This window comes from Canis lupus, chromosome 25 (assembly GCF_011100685.1).
Source record: "Canis lupus familiaris isolate Mischka breed German Shepherd chromosome 25, alternate assembly UU_Cfam_GSD_1.0, whole genome shotgun sequence".
Lineage (NCBI taxonomy): Eukaryota > Metazoa > Chordata > Mammalia > Carnivora > Canidae > Canis > Canis lupus.
In genome coordinates, this window is record NC_049246.1 from 32,420,921 (window position 1) to 32,441,457 (window position 20,537).

Sequence of the window (20,537 nt, forward strand, 5' to 3'; positions counted from 1 at the left end):
CACCTTCCTCCATGAAGACTCCACAAATAATGAAGGGGGGTGGAGAAGGAGAAGGAGGGGGAGGAGGAGGCGGGTGGTGAGAGGGGGAGGAGGAGGACTATCCCATTTTCCTTTCCTATCTAATAAGGCATCATTTAGGATTTCAATTCCTGTCCACCCCACAATGTTCACACAACCTCTGCTTAAGCAATTTATTAAATCTATTTTATCTAGTATTTATATGTTCCTTTTCCTACTGCTTTTGATTGCATCTCATTGGAAGGATGCATAGGGCAGTATACTCCATAGCTTGGAGAAAATGCCCTCTTATGGCAGACAAGACAAATTTAGGTAGATGATGGGTTCAAGTGCTCATTTATTACTCCATCATTTATATCCTGAGTGCTGACCATGTGCCAGGCACTTTTCCCAGGGTTGGTATTTTCTAATGGAAAAGACAAAGCTCCCGTCCTTATAACCTTATATTCTGGTATGGGAGACAGGCAGTAAACACAATCAAATAAATAAGACAATTACAGACTATGTAAAGAGAATAAAGGGAAAAAGACATTGAGAGGTGTGGGGAGGCAAAGTGTGGGCAAAGGCAGTAGTACCCTAAGGGAGGATTCTTAGAAGGACTTAAGGAGGGATTACTCTAACAGTGATTCCATTTTTTAAAAAATTTTATTTATTCATTCATGAGAGACACAGAGAGAGAGGCAGAGACACAGGCAGAGGGAGAAGCAGGCTCCACGCAGGGAGCCTGATGTGGGATTCAATCCCGGGTCTCCAGGATCACGATCTGGGCTGAAGGTGGCAGTAAACCACTGAGCCACCAGGGCTGCCCAGTGATTCCATTTTTAATTCTCTTTTTATCTAACTAGCTACAGTTGATGCTTATTATTTGCAAATTCTGTAACTGTGAATTTTCCTACTTGCTAAAATGTATTTGTAGCCTCAAATAAATATTCCTGGTGCTTCTACAGTCACTCTCAGATGTGTGCAGACAGGCAAAATGGGATGTGCAAGGTCCCATCTGAGGTCCAACAAGGAGACACCACCTTTTTCAGTTCTCATATGGCAAACAAGTGTCCTTTTTGCAGTTTTAAAGGTAATGTCATATTCTTCTCATATTATGCTTTTTTGTTAATGACTTCACCATTTAAAATGGCCCCCAAGCACAGTGCATGGTATTGAGCTACTGTGTAGTGTTCTTAGGCATAAAAAGGCTGCAATTTGTCTAATGAAGAAAATACATGTGTTAGGTAAGCTTCACTTAGGCTTGATTCATCGTCCTATTGGCTGTGAGTTCACAGCTAGTAAATCAATGATATATATTAAATAAAGTCTTTAAATTTTAAACAGAAACACACTTAAAATAAGGTAATGTATTGACCAGTTGATGAAAACGTGACCAGAGGCTCACAGGAACCTGACCTTGAATTTCCCCTAGGAGCAATGGTTCAATATTCACTAGTCAGGGTTCCCGGCTACTTTATAGAATATCAACTATCAGAAATCACGGGAATCAACGTCACAACAAAGAGAAAGCTTCAAGTTGGGTATCATCCTCCCTCCTGAATAGAGGAATGGTTTGACAGGTACCAGTATCTAGCCAGACCTCAGTACACTGCTGTCTTATTTTTGTTGGTGTTATTTTTATAGCTGCTTTTTCCTATGGCACATGATGCTGGTTCTTCTTTAATGGCAGGAATGGAGGATTTTTCTTTTCCAAAAACTAAGTAAAAACTACAACATTCAAAAAGCAGTAACACAGAGAAAAGATGAAGTAGGAAACAGACAAGGCAAAAGGGCATGGAATCAGACATGAAGCTGCTTCACCACAAGGGCACCTGGATATGGCAAAGATCAAGGTGACAATGGACAACTGTAAAATGTCTCTGAGACCCCCACATGTACCTAGAACATACTGAATTAAAGGGTTTAGAACAGTCACAAAGTAAATTCATAATAAATATTAATTCTATAGTTCTTTTATTCTTAGCCTCAATGTTGTTAGAACATGAACACATTAGGGCAAAGGCTTCTTCAGCTGTATAATATCTAGCAGCATCTGCCTCCAGTAGACAGATGATCAACAAGTGTTACTGTTGTTGCTTATTCTGGTTCCATAACTAATTAACTGTGTGATCTTCAGCCAAGGATTTTTAATCTGTGTTCAAATCCAGAGATCTGGGCAGCCTGGGTGGCTCAGCGGTTTAGCACTGTCTTCAGCCCAGGGTGTGTTCCTGGAGACCCAGGATCAAGTCCCATGTCCGGCTCCCTGCGTGGAGCCTGCTTCTCTCTTTGCCTGTGTCTCTGCCTCTCTCTCTCTCTCTCTCTCTCTCAATCTGTCTCTCATGAATAAATAAATAAAGTCTTAAAAAAAATTCAGAGATCCATGGATTTGAAATGGGAAAAAAAAATGCATCTCAATTTTCTAAAACTTAGTATTTAATTATGACTGTAGGCAATAAACCCCAACTTGTACCAAACTGAAATCATAAGTATTTTCATATCATTATCATGGTTACTGCAGATATCTTAAAAAAATCATATATACTCATCACTAATTTGAAAGTATGGTAGTTTACAGACATGCCACTAGATCTTGTTATTTAGTGCATTAATAAGCACACGTATCACAATATTACAATTTTGAAAAATACCCTGACAGCTGTATTTCAATACAACTGGGTTCCATTTTCAATTCCTCATAGTTGACTTTATACACTTAAAATCATTATTCTAAGAAAGGGATCCAGTGGCTTCACCAGAGGACCAACAGAGTTCATGCAATCAAAAGGTTATCTTGTGTTAAGCAATTCACTTTACCTCTTTAGACACCAAGTTCCTCTCTTTAAAGGGAAACTGGATTAGTTATTCCCTCAGACCCTCCTCTTGAGGATTGGATGGGAACCACAGCACACCTGAATGCATTAACAAAGGGCTACAGGAGTCTGCTTTCAATTTTTTACATCAGCATTTGAGTCTCCTCTACTAAGCTAAATGCTTTCAGATTAATGAGGCCTAGCAGAACCAACAGATGAAGAGCTAATGGTGAAAGCAAAGATGCTCCCACACTACCTTTTATCACATTATAACAATACAGATCACAAACAATAATGAATTGTTTTTGCAACAACAACAAAAAATCAACCAACAACATAATCTGGGACCGTTATTAATAATAAATAGCTTGTTTGGGAGCAGACTTAAAACATAAATGTTTCAATAATCAGAAAAGTAACCTGGATATATATCACTGACATTTGTTTGAAATCTAAATAAAAGTGATTATATCCTCATGTCCTCGAACAGAAAAAAAATTCAAGAAAGAAAGGGGAAAAAAGAATAAAGGAAAAGAAAATAAAGAAAATGGAAAGAAGAAAAGACAGTTTTCCATGGCTGTACGGAAGAGCACTTGCTTCCAAGCATTTGGCACGTAACACTTCACACCAGGATACTAATGGACTAGAACTTTAAAAAAGCAAATCTATTGGTCCTTTCCCTTGATAACAGATAACACACATGGGTCATTTAGGCCCTCCAAAATGCTAGAGATTGAGCCAACAGAGCTATGTTTAAGAACTAAGAAAGCCCAGTCAGATTGCATTTCAGTCCCCATAGAAAAATCTAGGCTCTGTCAGGAGCAGCCAATAGTGGCACCAAGATAATATAAGAGACTGCTAGCTTCACTTAGCAAAATTCAAATTGAGATCAAAGCACTACCCTCACACAGAGTAGCTGTGAGTCATTGAAATGCTTCAAAATGACTATCACATGGTTTCCTTCACCCAGAAACACAATCTGACCAGCAGACACTCGTAAGTGATAACTATCCCCCAAAAAGTCCAACAAGCCAATTTTCCTAATTATATTTAAATGAAGTCTGTCTACTCGATGCTTCCTTATTTTCTCAACAGCACATCTCATTTTTCTGCTTGCAAAGAAATAAAGACACCGAAGGCTCTCACTACGCACATTTAACCAAACAAAATAAAACTCATACTGTGGTGAATGGGGGTGGGGGGGTGGGGAGAGGAACTGCATTAAATCATCATGGAAATGAGGTTAAGGCTTTAGAGTGTCACCTCAACAGCAAGGACAAGCAGTTACTGAATACAGGCTCTCTACCTGGTATCATGACAGGGATACAGAACCATAACCTGATTCAGTGAACCCAAGGATAAAAGGATAAGTAACAAAGTGTGGCACAATGTAGTGATTGTGAGGAGAGGCATACGGGTTTGGGAAGAAGGTCCGGTTCATACCAAATCTGGGGAAGCAATGCAAATGCATCTGAGCCCCCCGAGGAATAGGCTGGATTGGAGATGATACAGAACTGGGAGGGCACTCTGGGAGCAAAGTCCCAAAGGGAGAACCTCTTCATTGCATGTTGCACAAGAGCAGAGAAGGGCAGTGTCTGCCCTGGTAAGTTAATGAAAGAAGCCAGGAGAGATAAAGTTGGTGGAGACAGGTCGAACCAGATTATCATAACCTTGAAAGTTGGGCTCAATTTAGACTTTACCCCGGTAGGCCAAGGAAGGCTTCCAAGCGGGAGGCACTGAGAACAACAGAGAGTTTTAGGAATAAACAATGGTGATTTATCTCCTCAGCTAATCTGTCCTAACAGTGGGTCCTTTTGTCAAGCCAAGATTAATCAAAATCTATTGTGTCTAGTAAAATAAGTGTGCCAAATTATATCCTGGGGCAGTTTTGCTACCACCTATGCCCTGGAAATGCATTTCAAATGCTTTTCTTGACTGCTGATAAATAACATGGTAACCTGATTCCAGAATGGGGGGGGGGGGTAGTATTACTGAAAAGAAAACATGTCACACTTGCTCCTATGACTATGGTAATTAAAACCACATTTGAGGGGTATGCTTGGCATTAACTACATGAAAGTCATAGTGTTGGATCCTGTTAGAAACAAAATCAAAACTGCTATCTTTGTAAATAGTAACTAATGAGCAGGCATTGCTAATTATGCTTTAATTTAGTAGTACTCTGTAATGCTCAAAAATAAATCGATTCCATCTATCACAGACCATTTTCCTTCCATAACTACTGGCTACTCACTGGCACCTGCCTGAAGCCTCAGGACCAAATTCTGACCAGATACTGTGGGTCAGAAGAAACACTCATTTCTGAGTTGCTGCCACAAGAGAGTGCAAGGATTCTAAAGGAAATTTAAGAGGAAACAAGTTTTTTGGAATAGGGGGGCAACAAGGAATTACATATACACAGTACATATCACATATACAGCTACATATACACAGAAAGGGTCACAATTAAGATACTATTTTAAATGTGAAAGGGTTTTGTTGTTGGGTTTTTAACGGACTCTGTGGTTACAGAGTCGAAAAGCACCTAGAGGAGGTTGTTTAAAGAGTATCCCAAGAGGACTTCAGTGTGTCAGAAAGCACAGAAGCGCTGCAGGGATCCCTCCCTCCCTACTAACTGAAGCGGTAAGGAAAAATGGGGCCCGGGAAAGCGAGTAAAATAAAAGATTACATTACAGATGGACCGAATGAATGAACCTGGGAGGAAGTGATAAAATGCTCCACACACACAACTGTGTTTATTCTAGGGAACCGCTCGGAAGTCCACCTGCCCCAGGGATGGCCCGGCTCAGGGCAGTCTTTCCAAGAGACCTCAGCACGCGCGCGCACACGCACACTCACACACACACACACACACACACACACACACCAGGTGCAAGGACCGCGGTTTTCCACCTGGGTCAAAACCAGGCACAGCCAGGCTTTCGGGTCCCCAACAACACAACAGCCACCCCTCCGCGGGTGGTGGGGGCTCTGGAGCACCACCTTTAGGAAAGCCCAGTGCCTGGCCAGGACCTGCCACAGGTTCCTTAACAAAATATGCTCCTGTGGGGATCCCTGGGTGGCTCGGGGGGTTTAGCGCCTGCCTTCGGGCCAGGGCCTGATCCTGGAGTCCCGGGATCGAGTCCCGCATGGGCTCCCTGCATGGATGGAGCCTGCTTCTCCCTCTGCCTCTCTCTCTCCTCTCTCTGTGCCTCTCATGAATGAATAAAGAAAATCTTAAAAAAAAAAAAAAAAAAATCCTCACGTTATCTGCCCCAGGACGGAACTGCGGCCTCGCAGGGCGGTCGTAGGCGCCTTTAGGCACGCTCGGTTAGGGACGCGCGCGTCCGCGCCCCCAGCCCGCTCGCCGTCTCCTCCGTCTCCATCACCCCCACCCCACGGCTTGAGTGTCCCATTCACTTTACAACTGTTACCGGCATCCCAGTCCCTGGAGGAAGGGGGCGCCGTCCTACCCCCTCCCCCGCACACCTCACTTGGGGACCTCACTTGGGGAGCCCAGCAGACGGCACGCAGAAGCCCCGGGTCCGCGAGCGGACAAACCACTCCACGGATCCGCAAGGCTGGGGCGGAGAAGGGGGAGCCCCGGGCCCGCGCCCCACACCCCCGCGGGCGAGCGCTCGCTTTTGACGTTTGCACCGTGCACGGCGCCGGGGCTTCGGGTCCCGGAGCCCCAGTGCCGTTTCGGGGGGCGCTGAGACTCCCCACCCCGGGGGCGACGTCCCGGCCGGGCAGCGCCGCCTGCGCCCTGGGGGCGGGGGGCGCGGGGGGCCCGGGGGGAGCCTCCGCCGCGGGGCAGGGCCGCTCCCGCGAACTTCGGGCGAGCACTCACCGACCCCGTACTTCTGCCTCTTGGTCGGGATCCAGCGGGCCATGGCGGCGACCTCGCCCCGCGGCGGCGGCGGCTGCGGCTGCGGCGGCTACAGCTCCCGGGGCCCCGGCCGCCGCCGCGCCCCGCTCCCGCGCGCCCCGGGCTCCTCCGCCATGTTCCGGCAAACTTCGCCGCCCGCGCGCGCGGGACTCGCTGGGGCTCTGCCGGGCCGCCGGTCACCTGCTGGGCCCTCCCGGCGCCGCCCCGGCCCCTCCCGCCGGCCGCGCCCTCCGCCCGCCGGGGCCGCCTCCGCGCCCGGGGCTCCGCGCTCCGCGCTCCCCCGCCCCGCCTCGCGCGCTCCCCGGGAGCGGCGCCCCGGGGCCCACCGGCTCCGGCTTTTTCGTTTTACTGTTGCGCCCTCCGCCGCCTTCCCTTCGTCCCCCGTGAGACCCTCCAGGCTGGAGCCCGGGGCGTCCCTGGAGGTGGCGGCGCACCCCGGGGGAGCAGAGGCGCGCCCACCGCGCCCCCGGGGGGCCCAGGATCAAGTCCCAGGTCGCTCCTCGCCCCGGGCCCCCCAGTGCCTGGCACTCAGCAGGCGCTCAGTAAATATTTGTTGAATGAATGAGCAGCTGACGCTGCGCTCACCCCCTGCAGCTTTCACTGACCGAGAGAGAGAGAGAGAGAGAGAGAGAGAGAGAGAGAGAGAGAGAGAGAGCCGGAAGGACTCCAGGGCCCACAGGCTCTCCCGGGGCCACCCTTTAATGCTTTCCTTCTCTTTAAAAAAAAATTTTTTTAATTGGAGTTCAGTTTGCCAACATACAGCATAACACCCAGTGCTCATCCCATCAAGTGCCCCCCTCAGTGCCCGTCACCCGGTCACCCCCATCCCTCCACCCACCTCCCCTTCCACGACCCCTTGTTCGTTTCCCAGACTTAGGAGTCTCTCCTGTTTTGTCACCCTCACTGATATTTTCAACTCATTTTCTCTCCTTTCCCCTGTATTCCCTTTCACTGATTTTTAGATTCCCCCAAATGAATGAGACCATATAACGTTTAGAGCTTTCAAAGCAGGCGCATTCGTCTTCGGGTAAATAGAGACCTGGTGCGGGGGGGGGGGGGGGCGATGTGCACCCCAGAAAGGTCCGTCTCCTCGGGGAGCTCCGTTGGGGAAATTCTTTAGAGTTTAGAGAGCCTTAACTTGGAAATCCTGTACCCCCACCCCACCCCCACCCCAAACACCGGGACTCCTCCCCAAGTGAAGAGATTGAGGGCCCCTATGATCAAGGGAGAAGTTCGCCCCAAGACACACACCCCCCCCAACCGCCTTTTCCAAAAGACCAGCAGCCTAAAGAGCATCCCTGCGGAGAGGGGGACAGGACACATCCGAGTCATCTCTCCTTCACTGTATGGTTTTGACCAGCAGCCAAAAGCAAAGCCTGCTCTTCTGAACTGCAGAAGACTGCTGTTGGAGCCCTCCGAACGCCCTCCAGGATCTCACTTGCTCCTGGAGAGACCTCAGGACTGAAGATGGGATTAGAGACGCCTGTGCTGCCCGGTGGAGGGGAGGGATGCTTTGCTACCTTACCCATAGAAATAAAATCTCAGAGTAAATGACCAGCCGATTTATGTTCACGATTCCAGAAAATACCTCTCAAAAGAAACCGTTTTGTCCTTGCAGTCTGGGAAATTTGCCTTGCCTATTTGGAACATGAAAGAAAGGTAAAATAAACACGTAGTAAAAGAGTGAATCTTGGAAGGAAGAATTAGTGCATTGTAACTTTGGTAACTTTTGCAAAACCAGATCTGAAATTTTAAAAAAGGGGGGGGGGGGGCGGGGAAGGGGTCCTGTTCTAGGTGGGTAACTCCTAGGGCTTACTTTCTTCTCCATCAACAAATAGGTATTTATACACAGAGTGTGATGATAATTTAAAAATCTATCACTTGAGACAACATCCAGAAGGCATGAAGGCATTCCACCATTTCCCTGAAAAATAATTTCTCTTCCTCTGCCAATGACTTCATGATTAACCTAATTTCCCAGGCTAGATAATCTCTTCTTTTTTTCCACAGCTGTTAATTATGTGCGTATTAGGTGTCAAGCATTGTTCTTAGAATGGGGCACAACAGTGAACACCGTAAAATCCCTACCTTCACAGAGCCTACAGTCTGGAAGAGGAGAATAAAACAAAACAAATAAAGATATGCCAAACAAAGAAAGGCTAATCGTGTAGAGAAAACTACAAAACAGGGAGGATAGGATGTTTGGGATGCCATTGTTTTATACAGAGTACTCTGCAAAGGTGATATTGAAGTATAGACCAGAAGGAAGTAAGGATTCTAGGGAGAAATATTCTAGACATTAAGAACAACAGATGCAGAGGCCTGGAGGCATATTTAGCAGGTTCCCAAAACAACAAGGAATCCTAGCTGGTGAGAAGTGAGTAAAGAACAAACCTGGTCCCAGTGGCACAGGGTGGCCAGATAGAGAAGGATCCTGAAAGGCATAGTAAGGGCTTATACATTACAACAGTACACAAGGTTGGGGAGTTTTGAGCCAACCTAGGACACAATCTAATTTGCTTGCCTGTGGGATGAACACACTGTAAAGGCCCAAGGGAAGACATAGTAAAATTTCAGTAGTTCAAGCAAGAAATGGAAGTAGTGGGTCCAGGATGGTAGGGGAGAGAAGGGAAAGAAGTTGGATTCTTGATATATACTGAAGGTAGAACCAACAGGAGTGCAGTGTGCACAGAGGGGAATTTACTGTGGACACTTTCATTAGCTTACATTTTCAGAAAGTTTGCAAAGGAAAAAATGTGCGTGCGTGTGTTTTTTTCTTAAGATCTTTACTGTATATCTTAAGATCTTAAGATCTTTACTGTATATGGTTCAGGAGCCAGAGACCTTGGATCTTGCCCCTGGGTGTGATTGACAAGATGGGTCAAGGATGACTCTAAGGTTGGGGACTTGAGCACCTGGTGAATATATCCAAATTGTACTGTATTGAAGTTTTCCTTTGTGATTTCTTTAGGACTTATTTCATCATACTTCCTCAGTGATTCCTCCGTGTGGACCATTAGGAGCTGAAGTATTTGCATTATAGAATGGGGCCTTCACGAAGTTATTTTAATCACCTCTGTTCAAGGAAATTGACCAATGTTCTCTAACCACCGGTATATTTGAATATAATATGCATCAGAGTGTTCGTGCTCATCCAGTGGATCTGTTATTTCTAACAAAATGCTTTCAGCTGCCTTTTCTGGAACGTTTTCAGCTGCCACCCCCTACCACTTTTTGCAAAACGTGAGGTTGGAATTTGGGCACTGGATATTTCAAGTTTGACAATAATTGTCTTAAGAAGGTTGGAGGCAAACGGAACATTTTAATTACAGCTTTCAGTATGTTTATTCTTTTTCCTCTGAAGGCTGAAGTCCACCCACTTTGTTATATCAGATGGTTAAATCCCAGTTTGAAAGTCCATTTAAATCATAAAGGCAGAGCTATTCAACGTCTTTTATTAAAATTAGGCTTAAAATTAGAGAGTCAACTAGATGAGTAGGTGGCATAAAAGCATGATTCCCAGAAATATCACTTTCTTTTTCCTCTGATACCTTTTCAGAACAAACAGTAAGCATATCCCACAACCGGAGATATTCAGACACTGAAACCTACATAAACACAAACACATTTATGCACACACTGGCACTAGCTTAGTCTGCCTGAGGGAGAAAGAAATGAGGATAAATGAATTTGGAGGCTAGTTTGACATAAAAATTGTGGCTATCCCTTACAATGTCTAAGAGAATAGATAGATGGTGAGGGTAACTGGTAAGAGCTTCACTTCCTTTTGTTTTGCCAAATCTGGCTGACTTGATTGCTTCTCTGAAAGAAGCTATGGATTCTGCAAAAAAGTGTCTCTCTCTCTCTCTTTTTTTTTCTTCTAGATAGAAGTGGCTCATTCTTTGAGCCTACATATGAATGAGTGTAGTTTCTAGAATCCACTCCCCCCGCCCCCATCAAAAAAAGGAGAAAAAATGTAATTGGCTTTAACCACTACTCAAAGATCTTACTCTAAAGGAAAATGTTTTGGGACAGGGTGGTTGTAAGTAAATCAGGCACAGGGTGATGATTGTCATTTGGGACCTGTGAGCTAAACTGGACAGAGGAACTGACCCTCCACTGCCCTAGAAGCACTTTTTATATTCCCTACAAACTCACATCACTGTCTACTCTCTGCCCTACAAATGATCTGTCTAGTAAACATCTTTGAGTCTGTTCTTGCCTCTGCCATGTGTCATTGTGGATCCCATTTCTCTGATGAGTGGGAGATGATGGTCAATGCTCTAATGTTAGTCATATCTATTGCCATTGCTGTGAGATTTATGCCTGGAAAGCACTTTCACCTTCCTCACAAACACAGCAAAAAGCTTTTAGTTTTGTTTCTAGAATGCTCATTGCTGCAAATATCTAAATGTGCTTCAAGATCACCTTTGGGAGAAGCCAATGACATGAGCAATGCAAAGTCATTAGTTTGATGAAAATGGGATCAATATTCACATGATTCACTCACCACTTGAGTTTTCAAAACTTTGTTTATATACATATGTTGAAAAGTTCCTGTATGTGTTGAAAATGTGTCTTCATTAAATTCTTTAAAATAAGAGATGAGGGGCACCTAGGTGGCTCAGTGGTTGAGCGTCTGCCTGTGGCTCAGGTCATGATCCCGGGGTCCTGGGATTAAGTCCCACATTGGGACTCGCTTCTCCCTCTGCCTATGTCTCTGCCTCTCTCTGTGTGTGCCTCTCATGAATAAACAAAATCTTTTTAAAAATAAAATTAAAAAAAGTAAAACAAGAGATAACTAAGAAGCAATGTGGAAATATTACAATGTAAGCTTAAGTAAAAGTAATTAAACTGTATATGCCATAATAGAACTATATACAATTATAGGGGTCTCCGGTGGCTCAGAGGTTTAGCACCTGCCTTCGGCCCCGGGGCATGATCCTGGAGTCCCAGGATCGAGTCCTACGTAGGGCTCCCTGCATGGAGCCTGCTTCTCTCTCTGCTGGTGTCTCTGCCTCTCTCTCTCTCTCTCTGTCTCTCACGAATAAATACATTTTTAAAAAATCATATTTTACATGGAAAATGACTATAAAAGAACATTAGAAAATGGAAAGTTTTATATAACCTTCCTCAAAATAAAATAAACGAAAGAAAACTAGTTGGTTGCTGAGATTCCCGGGTGATGTAGGAAAGCAAGAAGTTAAATGCCTAACTTTGACCTTTATTTGGGACCAGAGTGAAGTTTCATTCTGCAGTCCCTTGGTAAGAGTGACCTTGTGACTATATTGTTTAGGTGACTCTCATACTCAGAAGATTTTTCTCCCTATTACTTCATGGTCAGTTAAGAAACACACTTTGATCCAGAATTTTTATTTAACACCAGACAGATTTTTCTATGGTCACCAGCTGTGGTGTAACAATAATAATTAATATTCATGGCCTGTTCCTGACACTATTCTAAATCGACTTGTTTAATTCCCACACAACCTAATGAGGTAAATAAAGCAGTTGTCATTCCCCCACCCTCTTAGAAATGTGGACAGCATGGTCCAGAACACGCTAAGATACTGCTCATGTGATTAGTTAGTGGCAGAACTAAATTCAAACCCTGAACAGATTGGCCCCAGGGTCCATGCTCTAAACTAGGAGTCAGTGAACTGTTGCTATAAGGGGCCCATATATATATTTTAGATTTTGCAGGCCATCTGGTCTCTGTTGCAACCACTCAACTCTGTAATTGTAGCAAGAAAATGGCTATAGACAATATGTGAACAAGTGAGTGTGGCTGTGTTCCAACTTGTAGACCTGAAATTTGAATTTCATTTCATTTTCATATGTCATGAAACACTTTTTTTTTCCCAAACTTTTTCAATCATTTAAAAATGCAGAAAACTTTCTTAACTTGAAGCTTGTACAAAAATAGGTTGTGTGATGGACTTGGCCTGAGGGCCATAGAGTGCCAATCCCTGCTCTAAACCATGACTGCCCCCTTTTGAAGTGAGTGAAAAGGCTGAGGGTGCCGCCCAGAGCATGTTCAAGGTACCAAGGGAGACATCAGTATAGGACCTTCCCACCAGAAGTCTGCTGCATAAGAGCTTGGGAGAACCTCCTGGAAGAGAAGGACACCAAGTAACAAAGGGTGCCTTAGAGGAGGGGGCACTTCTGAAAACAGTATCTGTTTGGGGAAATTGACTCCTGGCCTAGCCTCTCTGAACTCTATTCCAAATGATAGGAACTATAAATTAAAAACATAATCAAATCTCTCTAAGACAGCACACAAGCAGCTGCTTTGGTACCCACTGAACAAGTAGACTTCTAAAGGTGGACAGGGGAGGCATTTTTATCACACCATTATTCACAACAGCCAAGACATAGAAACAACTAAAGTGTCCACAGATGAATGGATGAAGATGATATGGTGTGTACACATAAGAAAATATTATTTAGCTATGAGACAGACATTTGTGATAGCATATGGTTGGATCCTGAGGACACAATGCTAAGTGAACTAAATCGAAGACAGAAAGATAAGTAATGTATGATTTCATGTATATGTGGAATCTTAAAAAAAAAAAAAAAAAGTCTAATTCAGGGATACCTGGGTGACTTAGCAGTTGAGCGCCTGCCTTTGGCCCAGGCGTGATCCTGGAGTCCTAGGATCGAGTCCCACATCGGGCTCCCTGTGTGGGCCTGCTTCTCTCTCTGCCTCTCTCTCTCTCTCTCTCTCTGCGTGTCTCTAATGAATAAATAAATAAAATCTTAAAAAAAAAAAAAAAGCCAAATTCATAGAGAGTATAGTGGCAGTTGCCAGGGTCTGGGGGTTGGGAAAAGTCAGGAGAAGTTGGTCAAAGGATACAAACTTCCAGTTACAAGATGAATGAGTCCTGAGGATCTAATGTACAGCATGGTGATTATAGCTCAAAATACTGTATTATATACTTGAAAGCTGCTAACAGAGTAGATCTTAAATGTTCTCACCTGAACAATATAGAAAAGCATATGGTAATTATGTGATGTGATCAAGTTATTGGCTATAGCTGCAGCAGTAATTATTTTGCGATATATGAATATACCAAATCAACCTGCTGTACACCTTAAACTTACACAATGCTCTATGTTAATTATATCTCAGTAAAGCTGCGGGAAACAAGATTGGAGGGGGGCATTCTCACAGGTATCCTACTGAAAATGACAATGGGTGTTCTCAGAACATAGTTCTAGAAGGAAGTGTGACAACCTCTGTGAAAAAGTTTTCATGACCAGGTGGATACCAATGATACCACCTGGCAAAGGTCAGAGCAGAAGAAAAGAAAGCAAAATGGGCAGATTGGTGTGAATTCTGAGACACACACTCTGGGCTTTTCCAGAAATACTAGAAGGGGGACTTGGTAGGGAAATGTGGGTGTTTAAACTGTAGAACCAGCAACCGGTAAGGAATTTCTTTTTTTCAGTCCTGCTGAAATCTAATGACATATCAAAGTACATGTTTAAGGTGTGCAATGTGATGATTTGATACACTGCTGTGAAATAAGGTCCACCTCTGTCATTTCACATGATTACCATTTTCGTGTGTGTGTAGTAAAAACACTTAAGATTTACTCTTAGGAACTTAAAAAAAAAAAAAGATTTTACTTATTTGTTCATGAGAAACACAGAGAGAGAGTCAGAGACACAGGCGGAGGGAGAAGCAGGCTCCTGTCAGGGAGCCCAATGTGGAACTCGATCCCCCGGACCCCAGGATCACTCCCTGAGCCAAAGGCAGATGCTCAATCAATGAACCACCCCGGCGCCCCATACTCTTAGGAAATTTCAAGTACATAATACAGTATTGTTAACCGTAATTACCACCTGTACATTAGATTTCCAGAACCTATCCACATTATAACTGGAAGTCTATACCCTTTGACCAACATTTCCTCCTCCCCCTAGACCCTGGTAACCACCAATCTACTCTCTTTCTATAAGTTTGACTTTTTAAAAGGTTTCACATGTACATGAGATCATACAGTATTGGTCTTTCTCTGTTTGACTTATTTCACTTAACATAATGGCCTCAAGATCCATCCATGTTCTTGCAAATGGTAGGATTTCCTTCTATTTCAATGCTGAATAATATTCCATTGTGCATAAATACACCACATTTCCTTTTTCCTTTCATCCATTGATAGCTTATTTCCACACCTTGGCTATTGTGAATAAGCTACAGTGAACATGGGATTGCAGATATGTCTTCAATATCCTGTTCTCATCTCCTTCGGATGTACGGATGAGTAATATTCTGAAATGCTTTCATGTCCATTCGCTCATTAAAACTGAGACCACTTTAATTGTCCTTGGTCTCAGAATTCATGTTTTTGAACGTCAGTCTTTTTCTCTTGAGAGAAACTACATTGAGCGTAGAATTGTTATTGCCGCAGTACAAGTGACTCAAAGTTTTAGGGATTGTTCATTGGGATAGCAAGATTTTAAATCAGGGTAATCTGAAAGCTATTATTTGAATCAAGCAAATATGGGATTGCCACCCCTACTCATGATAGCTTAATAAACCTTTAATGTTAAAATGCTGACAACATTCTCAAGTAATAGTCTTCGATCTCAGGATATGGCTTCACCCCAAGATTGTTTTGCCTCCTATTTGGGCAATAGTCCTGAGCTCACTTCTTTCAAGATAACAAGATGTCTCTACATACTTTGCTGCAAATCACCTGGCTCAGCCGCATCAGGAGGACAGCGCCCCGGGGCTTTCTACTTACATAGTTTCTTAGTCATGTTACTGTGGCATAATGTTCTTATTTAAACAAGCCCTTCCCGCCCATAAAATTAGGCCTCAGGCTTTGTTTCTCAGAACCATTCATACCGCAGAGGCAAAAAAAATTCTTTTAGGACAAGTAAACGCGCTTAATGTTCTTTGTGGAGGCAAACTCCATTTAGAAATGATCTGACTGCTAATGTTTGTTCTTGTTAACTTGGCCCACACTTCAAGTGCCAAGCAAGTGCTGGCCCTCAGAGCTGTGTTTAGATTCCTCCCGTAATTTGCTGAAAGGTCTCCCTCCTGATTTCAGTCTTCCTGTTGGTAAACATGTTGTCATAATTCATTGTCTAGGGAGAAATATTAGAATTTCTTCAGAATAAGACTGTTATTTGAAGACAGGAAGCTACTATTCACCTAGAATGTGAACCGGAGAATTCCAATGGCCATGTATTTCACTTGACTTTCTGTAAGCCGTGTTAAGTAGAAGCATACCAATAAAATGAATTAGACCTGGCGTGAATTCAGCCAAGAATAAAAGAAAGACAGGGCCGCCTGGGTGGCTCAGTTGGTTAAGTGTTTGACTCTTGATCTCAGCTCAGGCCTTGATCTCAGGGTGGAGAATTCAAGCCCTGCTTTGGGCCCCATGCTGGGCCTGAAGCCCACTTAAAAAACAAAACAAAACAAAACAGAACAAAACATAAATATGCAAGCTAGGCACACAAAAGGAAATAGGATCACAGAGTTAGAGGAGCAAAATTACATAAGATTATGCATATAGTTCCTACTTAATAAATTGTAAAAATCACAATGATAGAATTCACTGGAAAATGTAAATGACCAAAATTCAGCCAAGAAACAGATAACCATAGGAGGCCAAAGAGCACAGAAGACATAGAAAATGTGGTCAAAATATTACATCTAAAAAACATGGCAAGCCTAGACATAAAGGCATATACTTCTGTATATTCCAAGAAGAGATTAGTTGAAAATGTAATATGAACACTTCCACAGGAAAAGATAGAATGCTTTCTGATTTATTATAAGAAATAACATAACCCTGGCAGAAAAACCTGTTTAAATGTGGGAGAAAAAAAAATTGATATTTGTGCAAATATCAGACAAATATAACTGTACATAGAGATTCAAAGTGAAATATTAAGCATCTCATCAAGCATTCTATGAAAAGAACAATACAAAATGACTTCAGCGTTGGGGCACCTGGGTGGCTCAGTCAGTTAAGCGTCTGCCTTCGGCTCAGGTCACGATCTCAGGGTCCTGGGATCAAGCCCCACATCAGTCTCTCCGCTCAGTCATGACTCTGCTTTTTCCTCTGTCTCTCCCTCTGCTATCTCTCTTGCCCTCTCTTTCTCAAATAAATAAATAAAATCTTAAAAGAAAAACAATTAAAACCCTAAATGACTTCAGTTTTATTCTCAAAATACAAGAGTAGTTAGCTAATAGAGTATTTATCAGCAGAATTCATCTCATCAGAAGGTCTCAGAGAAAAACCAAACGATCATGTGGATAGATATACAAAAGGCATTTGATTAAAATTAACATTCATTCACAATCTAAGGTCTTAGTAAACCAAGAATAAGGCATACATCCTCAACTCAATGAAGAGTGTGTAGTGGAAACAAGCAGACAGCATCACACTTAAGTGCTAATTGTCGTGTATTCATATTCACCGGAAATAAGAAGTGAAGTCCTATTCATCATGGTTAGAGCAGTATTCAGGATTGCTCTATCCAAATATAAGGAAATGCAAGACATGAATTGGAGACCAAATTGTTATTGTTTGCTCATTATATAACTGGCTAACAGAATCCATGATGAGTATTTTCAAATAAATGGGAATTTTATCATATAATATATTTAACTCTTTTCCCTTGTTTTGATGTACGTGTAAGTGAACTTTGAAGGCCAAAACAAACAAACAAACAAACAAACAAACAAAACAAAAACCACTTCGCAGGTGAGGCTCTTGCACCAAATTTACTACTAAAAGGTAACGCGTGATGTTTCAGTTTCTGCAAGGTTCAGTTCCACCCCTAAACTTACCCATCTGGAAACACAGAAGGGAATTTAGCTTCAAAATTATTTCACTTGTCATAGAGAAGTTTAAACAGGTCAGAGTGATTACTATTATTTTGTTAGTGGCTTGCTCTCTTGGGTAGAATGGGCCTTTCCGTGGGTTGCAGGGTTTTATTCTGAATTCTGCAAGGCTGGTGCTGCTGCTCCCCTAAGAAGCATTTGCTGGACCCTTAGAGTTCACCTCCCAGCCCAGTGTGACCTGACAGCCCTACCCTTGTTCTTGATCGCTGTAACACCACCCTTGGTGCTCAGACCACAGAACTATTGCTGCAAACAAGACTCTGGGGTGTGGTTGCATAAATACATTTTGCACTGAGGCCGTGTTTGCCTAGAGTTGGCTTTGAGTGGGCCTCTTACCCTTAGGGAACGAGTTAACTCTTAGAGAATCTCTAAACCCTGTGATGCAAGGGAGCCGCCAGCCATGTCACAGTTCAAGTCTGATGCACCCAAATAAAGCCCAACCTGTAGCTTCTTGGCTGTGCTAGAGAATGACCTGAATTAGTTGCAATGGCAACAGCATAGGAAATAAAATTCACAGAGGCATTTGTGAGAGCAACACAAATTGAACTGGAAAATATAATTATAAGGGTGCCTGGGTGGCTCAGTCAGTTAAGCGTCCAACTCTTGGTTTCAGCTCAGGTCATGATCTCAGTGGATCGTGGAATAGAGCCCCAAGTCCAGCAGGTGCTCAGTGGAGAGACTGCTTGAGATTCTTTCCCTCTGGGCTTCCCCTTGCCCTCTCCCTGCCCTCCCCCCACTCCTCAAATAAATAAATAAATCTTTAAAAATATTTTAAAAATTAAAAAATTTTCAGAAAAAGAACATACAATTATAATCACTGCTGAATTAACCATAAGCATGTCCACCAAGCAATTGAAGGATGATTTCAGAACCATTGGTAGGTTTCTTGCCATGCTCAAAGTCTTCTCTTCAAACACTCCTTCAAATAAACACATTCTATGGTATCCTAGGAAAAGGGGCTTGATACTTTCTTAGGATTAAAGATGTCAGGATTAAAGATTTTATAGATGTAAAATATTTGTTTCAATGTCCATAGTAGAACAATACAGTCAGATTTAGGGAATGAATTAGAAAGAGGGGAAAACTTCAAAATAAATTTTAAAATTTCGTGAAACCAGCCTGTGGCAATTTGTGTCTGCATTTTAAAATAGAAATAATTTACTCTGCTACTGAAAACAGCCCATGAAACTATAAAGGGATAACAAAAATTAAAAGATCAAGGGGGAAATGCTCTTATTCCTGGAAAAGAAAGCCGAAAAAGGAATGCTGTTAAAAAAAAAAAAAAGAAAAAGAAAAAAAAATTCGGGGGGTGGTGGTGGTGGAATGTCTAGATAGATATGATATGGTACTAGTGCCACCCACTGTTGTAAGTATAAATTGCAGCTAAGCTATAGCCCATTCGTTCTGAATTCTCAAAATTCTTTTAAAACCTGCCCTCTCATGGCAGGAATAGATGTTTTGTGTTACTTTCATTATTTCCACTTACCTAAATCTTATTCAGAATTACTGTGCTAATGGGGCACATGGGTGGTTCAGTCGAATAAGAGTCTTCTTTTGGCTCAGGTCAGGATCCTGGGGTTCCAGAATCTAGCCCCACTTCCGGCTCCCTGCTCAATAGGGAATCTGTTTGTCTCTCCCTCTGCATTTCCCACTGCTCATGCTCTCTCACTCTTAAAGAAATAAATAAAATCTTTTAAAAAATAATTATTGTACTAAGAGTTTTACATAAATCTTCTCATTTACTTGTCATAACAACTCTTATCAGGCAGGTAGTATTTTTATCTCCATTGGATAGATGAACAGAACAGTGCTTAAGAGTCATTAAAAAACTTAGCCAAGGTCACATAGGTGTTGAGTGGCAGGGTGGGGGTTAGAAGATGGTCTAGTTGATCAGAAATCAACCTCTGGGCTGCCATTCTGCTGTGTCTGCTATTTCACTGTATCTTGGGATCTCCCTTGTGGAAGATCTTCCAGAATATATATTTCTATTACTTCAGCCTCAGTTTATCATCTCCAGAAGAACTCACACAGAGGAATGAATTATTATAACACACTATTAGGGCAAAGAAAAGGGTCTGCAGGTTATTTTGGGTGGTCTTTCCCATTTTAATAAAAAATGGGTGTCAAGTTTCAGGCCTTTATGTGCCTTTTGGGCTAATTCACATGTCTGGCAATGATAACTTGTATTTGGATATTTTCAGATTACCACAATTGAGAGATAGAAAGATTGGTCAGATTTTCCCTGAAAAATGCCCCCTCTGAAGCTAAGGGTTCCACAACCATTGTATTTCTATGGGGGCGGGGGAGACAAGATGGCTTATTGGTGCTTATTTTGATTTTTTTTTTTTTATTTATTTATGATAGTCACAGAGAGAGAGAGAGAGGCAGAGACACAGGCAGAGGGAGAAGCAGGCTCCATGCACCGGGAGCCCGATGTGGGATTCGATCCCAGGTCTCCAGGATCGCGCCCCGGGCCAAAGGCAGGCGCCAAACCGCTGCGCCACCCAGGGATCCCCTGGTGCTTATTTTGTATAGAAGGCTTGTTATCAAACCTTCATTGGCTATTATATGGAGATGCCAAAAACTCTTAGTAATATGTTCCAATGAATCCCTGGGTTTCTGCTAGATGTAATGGTATTTTGTGTCCAAGGTTTGAAAACACAAACCAGAGAAAGGATGAAGCAAATGGAAAAGTATAGAATAGATGGAGTCTGGTAGGGCAGAGGGTAAAGTAGAGGGAGACACGGGCAGGGTAGCATATCCAATTGGAGGAGAGAAGAAAAATCTGGAAAATGTACCCAGGAGCCAATTCGTAGGAAAAGCAGAGGCTGGAGATCCATTCTCAGCATTTACCCATGAGCTGTACAAACAACTGGAGCGATGTGGAGTTGAGACCTGTTGGAAGCCCCTGATTGGGAACTCCATGACAGTGTATGTTGGTCCTTAGAAGAGTATCTTTCAAATCAAG

At 43.1% G+C, this 20,537-nt stretch overlaps 1 protein-coding gene across 4 annotated transcripts in view; it reads right to left on the minus strand.

Annotated features, from left to right (window-relative positions):
• DOCK5 (dedicator of cytokinesis 5) overlaps positions 1-7,234 on the minus strand; it is a 211,719-nt gene extending 204,485 nt beyond the window's left edge. For 3 of the 4 annotated variants that reach the window (XM_038573777.1, XM_038573779.1, XM_038573780.1), the window contains exon 1: positions 6,661-6,748. In XM_038573777.1, the coding sequence (XP_038429705.1) occupies positions 6,661-6,703 (43 nt within the window). In that variant the 5' untranslated portion in view covers positions 6,704-6,748. Of the gene's footprint in view, positions 1-6,660; positions 6,749-7,025 lie in introns of those variants that run through there. The other variant, XM_038573778.1, reaches the window with a different exon arrangement.
• Positions 7,235-20,537: the final 13,303 nt, after the last annotated feature.